The sequence below is a fragment of the Oncorhynchus clarkii genome, chromosome 21, assembly GCF_045791955.1.
Source record: "Oncorhynchus clarkii lewisi isolate Uvic-CL-2024 chromosome 21, UVic_Ocla_1.0, whole genome shotgun sequence".
NCBI classification, from domain to species: Eukaryota; Metazoa; Chordata; class Actinopteri; order Salmoniformes; family Salmonidae; genus Oncorhynchus; species Oncorhynchus clarkii.
The window spans coordinates 49,041,971-49,052,685 of NC_092167.1; the positions used below are offsets into that span (position 1 = coordinate 49,041,971).

The 10,715-nt window shown below is 39.0% G+C and overlaps 1 protein-coding gene and 1 long non-coding RNA gene across 2 annotated transcripts; both read left to right on the forward strand.

Moving 5' to 3' along the window:
* Window positions 1–984, forward strand: LOC139379502 (uncharacterized). Its single transcript, XR_011628391.1, has 3 exons — window positions 1–395; window positions 656–720; window positions 800–984. It is a non-coding gene; the product is annotated as an uncharacterized lncRNA (long non-coding RNA).
* A 5,264-nt stretch (window positions 985–6,248) lies between these two features.
* Window positions 6,249–10,396, forward strand: LOC139379503 (uncharacterized). Its single transcript, XM_071122320.1, has 7 exons — window positions 6,249–6,661; window positions 6,929–6,993; window positions 7,073–7,257; window positions 8,275–8,480; window positions 8,610–8,671; window positions 8,758–8,906; window positions 9,381–10,396. Exons 1-7 carry the CDS (start codon window positions 6,569–6,571, stop codon window positions 9,470–9,472), a joined length of 852 nt encoding a protein of 283 aa, XP_070978421.1. The 5' UTR covers window positions 6,249–6,568; the 3' UTR covers window positions 9,473–10,396.
* The last annotated feature ends 319 nt before the right edge of the window (window positions 10,397–10,715 follow it).

The window sequence follows — 10,715 nt, forward strand, 5'->3', positions numbered from 1 at the left end:
CTGCTCCTGCTACAAGTATTGTTCCTCCTACAACTTCTGTTACTACCACTGTGGCTGGTACTACCACCGCAACAACTGGAGAACCTGTCCCTGTTCCTGCTACCGTTCCTACAATGAGACCCACAACTACAACCACCACATATGTGGCCCCCACAACTACAGTGTCAAGGACAGCATCACCACTGTCAACAACTACCAGCACAGCTCCAACTACCACAACAACCAATGCACCAACTACCACAACAACACATACTACTACTAGTACAACAACAACAACTGCACATCTTCAACCTGCTCCACTGGTGTCTTTCGTCATACAACAAGTGTTTGTAGAAGCTTTAAATGACCCTCAAAGTACACAATTCCAAGAACTTGCAATAACTATTACTGCAGTGGTAAGTCCTAGAAATTCAGCGTTTGTTCATATTGGGTGTATGACCATCAATAATGTATGGCGATTGTTGGAAAATCTACATATTTTATTTGTTTTAAATCAGGCGACAATAAGTCTCCATCACTACAGATCTATTTATATTCCTCAATGTCTATCTTAAATAGATAAGTAGGGCTTAGCTATGTGGATAGGAATATATAGAAATGTTTTTGTGTGTGTTAAATCATTCAAATGTTCTCCTGTTTGTACCATTCCTTACAGTTTGATGTGATCTACAAAGCAAAATACGGGATCCTTTTCATCCGGACGATTGTTCTTGGATTCACGTAATATTCCATTCTATTCTATTCTATTCTTTTAACCTTTGGCATGCCACTGTTCATGACCTTTTATTACCTTTTGCAGACCTATTTTCCATTCCCGTATGGATGCAGAAACACAGGCAGAGGTCCAACTCGTGTTCAACGAGACCTCCACTCAATCTGTCCCTGAGCTTACTGACATTAGCAATACACTGAAAGAGGCTGTGACCAATCCAAACGATTTCTTTGGCAACCTCTCAGTGGATGTTACCACCATCATTGTTAAAGGTGAGTAAAACCATTGGGTGAACGAAAACGATTATACACAGCAAAATCTGAGTGTTACATGTAATGCTTTTCTACAGTCTATACACATCCCAGTGTTGGGGAGTAGTGAACTACAGATGGTGGATCTTACTTTGAGCCGGTTTGCTATAGCAGGATTATATCCCGCAGCAACAGACATTTTTCAAAGTTTTCCTGCAACAGGGTAATGAAATTAAGATCTGGCATCTGTACATGTAGTTCAGTTGAACTGAATTCATGTCGAATTAGACTTTTCAGTATTTAATTCAGTTTCTTGCCATGTCGCTAACTACTGGACCTACACACTACAGTTTTTTGCACAAAAATGAAATGAAATATGGATGAGAAAAGTGGGCTATAATTTCCATCCGCCTTACAGTTTGTAGTGTATGACATTTCAGATTTGCATATGACATTTTTCAGAAAATATCCGATCCAAACGTCTGAAAATATAAAAAAACACAAAACAAAAAAGTAACCCTCAGTCAATCAAAATGAAGCCAGAACTCTACTCCAGGTTAGTGTTAGGGCCCAGGTATCTGAGAGGATGGAACTACTGCAGCTAGCTATTTTTGTGAAAAAATATTTGATTTATTTTCTCTGTAAGACAAGTCAACAAATAAGCAGTACCCAGAGGGAGCAACCACAGACATTTTTTTTAAATGAAGAGAAGAATCAAGAAAGCAAACACAGAACAGACAGCGTGCATATGTACACCTACACCAAAGTTTTACAACACCTACTCATTCAAGGGTTTTTCTTTATTTTTACTCAATTATACATTGTAGAATAATATTGAAGAAATGAAAACTATGAAGTAGCACATATGAAATCACGTAGTAACCAAATTTGTTTTAAACAAATCAAAACATATTTTATATTTGAGACTCTTCAAATAGTCACCATTTGCTTTGATGACAGCTTTGCACACTCTTGGCATTCTCTCAACCAGCTTCACCTGGAAGGCTTTTCCAACGGTCTTGAAGGAGTTCCCGTGTATGCTGAGTACTTGTTGGCTGCTTTTCCTTCACTCTGTGGTTAGACTCATCCCAAACCATCTTAATTTTGATTGATGTCGGGGGTTGTGGAGGTCAGGTCATCTGATGCAGCACGCCATTACTCTCCTTCTTGGTACAATAGCCCTTACACAGCCTGGGGGTGTATTGGGTCATTGTCCTGTTGAAAATCAAATGATAGTCCCACTAAGCCCAAACCAGATGGGATGGCGTATCACTGCAGAATGCTGTGGTAGCCATGCTGCTTAAGTGTGCCTTGAATTCTAAATAAATCACAGACAGTGTCACCAGCAAAGCATCATCACACCTCCTCCTCCATGCTTTACGGTGGGAAATACACAAGCGGAGATCATCTGTTCACCCACACCACGTCTCACAAAGACACGGCGGTTGGAACCAAAAAATCTCCACTTTGGACTCCAGACCAAAGGACAAATTTCCACCGGTCTAACGTGCATTGCATGCATTTCTTGGCCCAAGCAAGTCTCTTCTTCTTATTGGTGTCCTTTAGTAGTGGTTTCTTTGCAACAATTCGACCATGAAGGCCTGATTCACACAGTCTCCTTCTGAACAGTTGATGTTGAGATGTGCATGTTATTTGAACTCTGTGAAGCATTTATTTGGGCTGCAATTTCTGAGAATGGTAACTCTAATGAACTTATCCTCTGCAGCAGAGGTAATTCTGGGTCTTCCATTCCTGTGGCGGTCCTCATGAGAGCCAGTTTCATCATAGAGCTTGATGGTTTTTGCGAGAGCGCTTGAAGAAACGTTCAAAGTTCTTGAACTGTTCCATATTAACTGACATTCATGTCTTTTAGTAATGATGGACTGTCGTTTCTCTTTGCTTATTTGAGCTGTTCTTTCCAATAATATGGAGCTGGTCTTGTACCAAATAGGGCTATCTTTTGAATACTCCCACTACCTTGCCACAATACAACTGATTGGCTCAAATACATTAAGAACAAAAGAAATTCCACAAATGTACTTTTAAGTATGCATTCCAGATGACTACCTCATAAAGCTGGTTGAGAGAATGTCCAGAGTGTGCAAAGCTGTCATCAAGGCAAAGGATGGCTTTTTGAAGAATCTCAAATATATCATACATTTTGATTTGTTTAACACATTTTTTGGATACTACATGATTCCATATGTGTTATTTCTGCATAATGACAAAATGAAAACTGTTTTTAGACATTTTGCAAATATATTAAAATAAATATACAGAAATACCTTATTTACATAACTATTCAGACTGTTATCCTCTCTAGGGTCCCACCTGGCCAACATCCAGTGAGATTGCAGAGCGCAAAATTCAAATACAGAAATACTCATTATAAAAATTCAGAAAAGATACAACTATTTTACATAGGTTAAAAGATTAACTTCTTGTGAATCCAACCACGGTGTCAAATGTATAAAATGCTTAACGGCGAAAGCATACCTTACAATTATTTGAGAACATAGCCCAGCAGACAAATCATTACAAACAGTAACCAGCCAAGTAGAAGAGTGACACAAGTCAGAAATAGAGATAAAATTAATCACTTATCTTTGATGATCGTCATATGGTTGCACTCAGAAGACGTTCATTTATTCAATAAATGTTCCTTTTGTTCCATAGAGTCTCTCTTTATATCCGAAAACCTCCGTTATGTTAGTACATTTTCTTCAGTAATCCACAGGCTCAAACGCAGTCCCAACAGGCAGACAAAAAAATCCAAATTGTGTCCGTAAAGTTCATAGAAACATGTCAAACGATGTTTATATTCAATCCTCAGGTTGTTTTTAGCCTGAATAATCGATAATATTTCAACCGGACAATAACGTCGCCAATATAAAAGGTAAACAAGAAAGGCACTCTCTCGGTCACGCGCATGAAAAAGCTCTGTGACACGGCAGGGTCCACTCATTCAGACTGCTCTTACTCCCTCATTTTTCAGAATACAAGCCTGAAACCATTTCTAAAGACTATTGACATCTCGTGGAAGGCATAGGAACTGCAATTTGAGTCCTAAGTCAATGGATACTGTAATGGTATTAAATAGAAAACTACAACAACAACAAAAAATCCTACTTCCTGAATGTTTTTTTCTCAGGTTTTCACCTGCCAAATCAGTTCTGTTATACTCACAGACTTTATTTTAACAGTTTTGGAAACTTTAGAGTGTTTTCTATCCAATATGCATATCATATCTTCTGGGCCTGAGAAGAAGGCAGTTTAATTTGGGCACGCTATTCATCCAAAATTCCAAATGCTGCCCCCTACCCTAGAGAAGTTATGAGACTCAAAATTGAGCTCATCTGTGTTGTTTCCATCGATCCGACTTGATATGTTTCTACAACTTGATTGGAGTCAACCTGTGGTAAATTCAATTGATTGGACATGATTTGGAAAGGCACTCACCTGTCTATATAAAGTCCCACAGTTGACAGTACATGTCATAGCAAAAACCAATCCATCAGGTCAAAGGAATTGTCCATAAAGTTCCGAGATAGGATTGTGTCATGGCACAGATCTGGGGATGGGTACCAAAGCATTTCTGCAGCATTGAAGGTCCCGAAAAATGCAGGGGCCTCCATGATTCTTAAATGGACGAAGTTTGCAACCACCAAGACTCTTCCTAGAGCTAGCCCCCCATCCAAACTGAGCAGTCAGGGGGAAAAGTCCTTGGTCAGGGAGGTGACAAAGAACCAAGCACCCAATGGTCCCTCTGACAGAGCTCCAGAGTTCCTCTGTGGAGATGGCAGAACCTTCCAGAAGGACAACGATCTCTGCAGAACTCAACCAATCAGTCCTTTATGGTAGATTGGCCTGACGGAAGCCACTTCTCCGTAAAAGGCACATGACAGCCCACTCTTAGTTTGCCAAAAGGCACCTAAAGACTCTCAGACCATGAGATACATGATTCTCTGGTCTGATGAAACCAAGATTGAACTATTTGGCCTGAATCCAAGCATCACGTCTGGAGGAAACCTGGCACCATCCCTACAGTGAAACACGGTGGTGGCAGCATCATGATGTGGGGATGTTTTTTTAGCAGCAGGGACAGGGAGACTAGTCAAGATCAATACAAAGATGAATGGAGCAAAGTACAGAGAGGTCCTTGATGAACACCTGATCTAAAGCTCTCAGGATTTCAGGCTGAAGCAAAGGTTCACCTTCCAACAGGACAACAACGCTAAGCACACAAACAAGACGGGACTGGGTTCGGGACAAATCTCTTTAAGACCTTGAGGGCCCCAGTCAGAGCCCAGACTTGAACCCGATTAAACATCTCTGAGAAGACATGAACATAACTGTGCACCAACGCTTCCCATTGAACCTGACAGCTTGAGAGGTTCTGCAGAGAAAAATGGGAGAAACTCTCAAAATACAGGTGTGCCAAGCTTGTACCGACATACCCAAGTTAGACTCAAGGCTGTAATCGCTGCCAAAGGTGCTTCAACAAAGTACTTAGTAAATGGCCTGAGGTCAGTAATCCAGATAGGTAGATGTCAAAAATCCTGATAGGTGGGGAAAAGGTACAGCAAGGCAGGGAAGCAGGAATGATCAGAACTGGGAAACTAGAAAACAGGGACTACAGCAAAGCCAAGAGCAAGGGAAAAACATTGGTAGGTTTGAACGAACAGAACAAAACAAAATAGCAACAGATAAACAGAGATCACAGGTATAAATACACAGGGGATAATGGGGAAGATGGGCGACACCTGGAGGGGGGTGGAGACAATCACATAGACAGGTGAAACAGATCAGGGTGTGACATCTTCTGAGTTCAATTTCGAGACTCATAGCAAAGGTTCCCGAAAACGTATGTTAAAAAGGTATTTCCATTTTTTTTGTAATATATTTTTAAACATTTCTTAAAACCTGTTTTCACTTTGTCATTATTGGGTATTTAGTGAAAATTGATGAGGAAAAAAGTATTTAATCCATTTTAGAATACGGCTGTAATGTAACAAAATGTCGGAAAAAGTCAAGGGGTCTGAATTTCCAAATGTACTGTATACTTTAGAAATGTTTTTCAGTTGAAGTGGTTCATGTGAAATGATCAGGAAGCCTGTTTACAGGCTGTCGGAAGTGAATTACATAAAAGACCAACATATGATGATTTAGTTGTCAATATAAGAGCATCATGTTATACTCCCATCTGTTACGATGACTGTGTTATACTGCCACACAGCCTTAAAGAGATGTTGAAATGCCCATTTTATGTTTTAACTTAGCTGCTCCTGCTACAAGTATTGTTCCTCCTACAACTTCTGTTACTACCACTGTGGCTGGTACTACCACCACAACAACTGGAGAACCTGTCCCTGTTCCTGCTACCGTTACTACAACGAGACCCACAACTACAACCACCACATATGAGGCCCCCACAACTACAGTGTCAAGGACAGCATCACCACTGTCAACAACTACCAGCAAAGCTCCAACTACCACAACAACCAATGCACCAACCACCACAACAACACATACTACTACTACAACAACAACAACAACTGCAACAACAACAACAACTACAACTGCACATCTTCAACCTGCTCCACTGATGTCTTTCGTCATACAACAAGTGTTTGTAGAAGCTTTAAATGACCCTCAAAGTACACAATTCCAAGAACTTGCAATAACTATTACTGCAGTGGTAAGTCCTAGAAATTCAGCGTTTGTTCATATTGGGTGTATGACCATCAATAATGTATGGCGATTGTTGGAAAATCTATATGTTAAAGTACATCTTTCATTTGTTCTAATCAGGCAACAATTAGTCTCCATCACTACATATTGATTTATATTCCAAAATATCTATATTTAATAACTAGGGCTTAGCTATGTGGATTGGAATATATAGAAATGTTTTTGTGTGTGTTAAATCATTCAAATGTTCTCCTGTTTGTACCATTCCTTACAGTTCGATGTGATCTACAAAGCAAAATACGGGATCCTCTTCATCCGGACGATTGTTCTTGGATTCACGTAATATTCCATTCTATTCTATTCTATTCTTGTAACCTTTGGCATGCCACTGTTCATGACCTTTTATGACCTTTTGCAGACCTATTTTCCATTCCCGTATGGATGCAGAAACACAGGCGGAGGTCCAACTGGTGTTCAACGAGACCTCCACTCAATCTGTCCCTGAGGTTACTGACATTAGCGATACACTGAAAGAAGCAGTTGCCAATCCAAACATTACCTTTGGCAACCTCTCTGTGGATGTTACCACCATCATTGTTCAAGGTGAGTAAACCAAGTTGGGTGAACGAAAACGATTATACACAGCAATTTCTCCAGTGTTGAATAAAATCTGAGTGTTACATTTAATTCTTACCTATGTACATGTAGTTCAACTAATATTTTAACTACATTTTGCAGTAGCTTGGTGGTAGTTGCACCAAATTCATATCTAATTAGTGCTGCTGCTAGCTATTTTCTTTTAAGTATTTTCTTTATTTTCTATACAAGACAACAAATAAGCAGTACAAGCAATACCTAGTTGGAGCAACCACGCCCCAAAAAAATATAAATATTTAATAACCTGACAGAGCTTGAGAGGTTCTGCAGAGAAGAATGGAGAAACTCCCCAAATACAGGTGTGCCAAGCTTGTAGCTTGGAAGACTCAAGGCTGTAATCGCTGTAAAAGGTTATTTAACAAAGTACTGACTAAAGGGCCTAAATACTTATGTAAATATGATATTTCATTTTTAAATTTTATTATAACTTAGCAAAACATTAAAAATACATGTTTTTTAATTTGTCTTTATGGGGATTTTGTGTGTAGATTGATGATGGAAATAAATAATTTAATCTGTTTTATAATAAGGCTGTAACGTAACAAAATTTGTAAAGAGTCAAGGGGTCTGAATTCCTTCCAAAGGTACTGTATGTATATAGACTTGTACAGCATAGACGTGCATAGACAAAGCATTAGCTTGTACAGCATAGACGTGCATAGACAAAGCATTAGCTTGTACAGCATAGACGTGCATAGACAAAGCATTAGCTTGTACAGCATAGACGTGCATAGACAAAGCATTAGCTTGTACAGCATAGACGTGCATAGACAAAGCATTAGCTTGTACAGCATAGACGTGCATAGACAAAGCATTAGCTTGTACAGCATAGACGTGCATAGACAAAGCATTAGCTTGTACAGCATAGACGTGCATAGACAAAGCATTAGCTTGTACAGCATAGACGTGCATAGACAAAGCATTAGCTTGTACAGTAACTTTTCTGCTCTTTTGACTTCAAAGTGCCCACCACAAATAACAACACAACTACAACGGCTACTCCTGTCATCACTACTGCTATCATCACAACTACAACCACTGAAACTACCGTTGTGCCACTCACTAAGGTGACTGTGGTGTTCCGGTCCAGTAGAGAGACATTTACCTCTGACCTATCAAACACATCTTCTCAGGCCTTTCAAACCCGAGCATTACTGATTAAAACTCAGGTGAGCCTCCCAAAACAATGAAGATGTGAATGTCCTATTGAAAGGGGTAGAATACAGTTACATAGTCAGCTTTAAATCAACAGGAAGTTGTTTGTTTAAACTTCATCTGTTTCTTGTTTTGTCTTCCAGCTTGATCCTTTCTATCGATCAGCTTTCACCTCTTTCAACAGTTTGACTGTGACAGAATTCAGGTGATTTTTTTTTGCATTACATTTTGTATGTTGATATAAATTGATCTCACTTTCTATCTAACATGTTATCTCTCATTTGTTCCCAGCTCTGGATCCATCATCAATACTATGAATTTAGCATTCAGATCCTCCTCTGTCCCAAATTCCATGGAGATTGGCACTGTTTTAATAAATGCCGCCCAAAAAATCACAGCTTTCAACATTGACCCCACCTCAGTGAGAGTCAACGACACAGGTTAACTAATTTATTTATTTGTGTTCTATTATAAGTTAAATAAATATACAGTGGGGCAAAAAAAAGTATTTAGTCAGCCACCAATTGTGCAAGTTCTCCCACTTAAAAAGATGAGAGAGGCCTGTAATTTTCATCATAGGTACACTTCAACTATGACAGACAAAATTAGAAAGAAAAAAAATCCAGAAAATCACATTGTAGGATTTTTAATGAATTTATTAGCAAAATATGGAGGAAAATAAGTATTGGTGGCTGACGAAATACTTTTTTGCCCCACTGTATTGTCTGACATATAATTATTGTATTTTCTTCGCCATTGTATCATATGCCATTATCTCTACACAAATCAATAATTTACGAGTTGCGTTCCAGTTGTATTTAGCAAATCAGCTGTCTCACTCATCACATTACAGGGCAACAAACACTCTTCCTATTTTCATTTGAACATGTTTCCCTTTTCTCTTTCCATCCCAGCCGTGACCTCAAGTGGAATAAGCAGCAAGACTAGTCTCTGCACAGCATTATTTCTGGTGGTTCTGTCGCAGCTACTGTCAAGCCAGCATTAGTCTCAGTGGCAACGCCCACTAAAAACACTATTTCACTCACTGGCAAGCAGCAGAACGAAATAGTGTGTGTAGTCATATTTTCACTTTGAGAACTTCCCACACATTCCAACCCCTAGCCCAATTCCACCCATGATTTGAATAGTGTCCAAAAATGAAATCAAGTCTTGTAAAGCTGACATAAGATACACTATTTGTGGCAGTTGAACACAACGATGTGATATAATTACTGCCTATTCAATCAAAATGTGTAAGTGTATGGGTTTCCGTCATAAGTCGATGTTATTTCCATGCAATGAAAAATAATGTTTGATTTAATATGCACTTAAGGCTATTTTTGATTCGTTCTGTTGCTGATATGAACTAAAACGTTGATTCACTCTGTCGCTGATATGAACTAAAACGTTGATTCACTCTGTTGCTGATATGAACTAAAACGTTGATTCACTCTGTTTGCTGATATGAACTAATACATTTAATCACTCTGTCGCTGATATGAACTAAAACGTTGATTCACTCTGTTGCTGATATAAACTAAAACATGTATTCACTCTGTTGCTGATGTGAACTAATGAGAGAAATATTTTATTTTATATTTTGACTTAACCAGTGAAACCTGGATAACTGATTTAAATAAGGCCCTTTGGAGCAAAATGTTCTACAATTTAAACTGTTGCCAATGTAGTTTTCATTCTGTTATACCATAAACATGTAATTCTTTCTTCAATGGTCCTGATCAAAGTTGTGGACGTGAATCACATTACTTGGACTCGAGTCAGACTCGAGTCACAAATATGATGACTTGCAACTCGACTTTGACTTTAACACCAATGACTCGTGACTTGACTTGGACTTGAGCCTTATGACTTGACCTGACTTGATACCCTCCCCAAGCCCAAATATTAAAACATTATGCTGTTAAAAAAATGTGTGCAGGCATCTACTCTTCATTTAACGGATTACAGTTTGAAATCGGACAGCAGCTAATCAAAAACGTCGGCGGGTGAATTCAGATGGAGCCCTTGGAACGATGATACCTGAAATTATTATTTTCGTATATAAAGATGACGCTGTATCAACAAAAAACAGATTGCAACATGCGGGAAGAAAATTACAGACGGAGGCGCAACAATTTCCAACTTTGTTCGACATTTGAAGCTGCACAAAGAGCGGTAAATCGTGTCTAATATAGCCGACAGCTATCCTTCACCCGAGGTTGTGTGTTTATGAGTGTGTGTAACTTGTT

Bases quoted from the DNA above. Each gene is read 5' to 3' on its own strand.
- LOC139379503 (XM_071122320.1), top strand. From the start codon at position 6,569: ATGTCTTTCGTCATACAACAAGTGTTTGTAGAAGCTTTAAATGACCCT. The intron at 8,672-8,757 runs GTGATTTTTTTT...ATTTGTTCCCAG, and splicing joins TTGACTGTGACAGAATTCAG to CTCTGGATCCATCATCAATA. The intron at 8,907-9,380 runs GTTAACTAATTT...TTTCCATCCCAG, and splicing joins AGTGAGAGTCAACGACACAG to CCGTGACCTCAAGTGGAATA.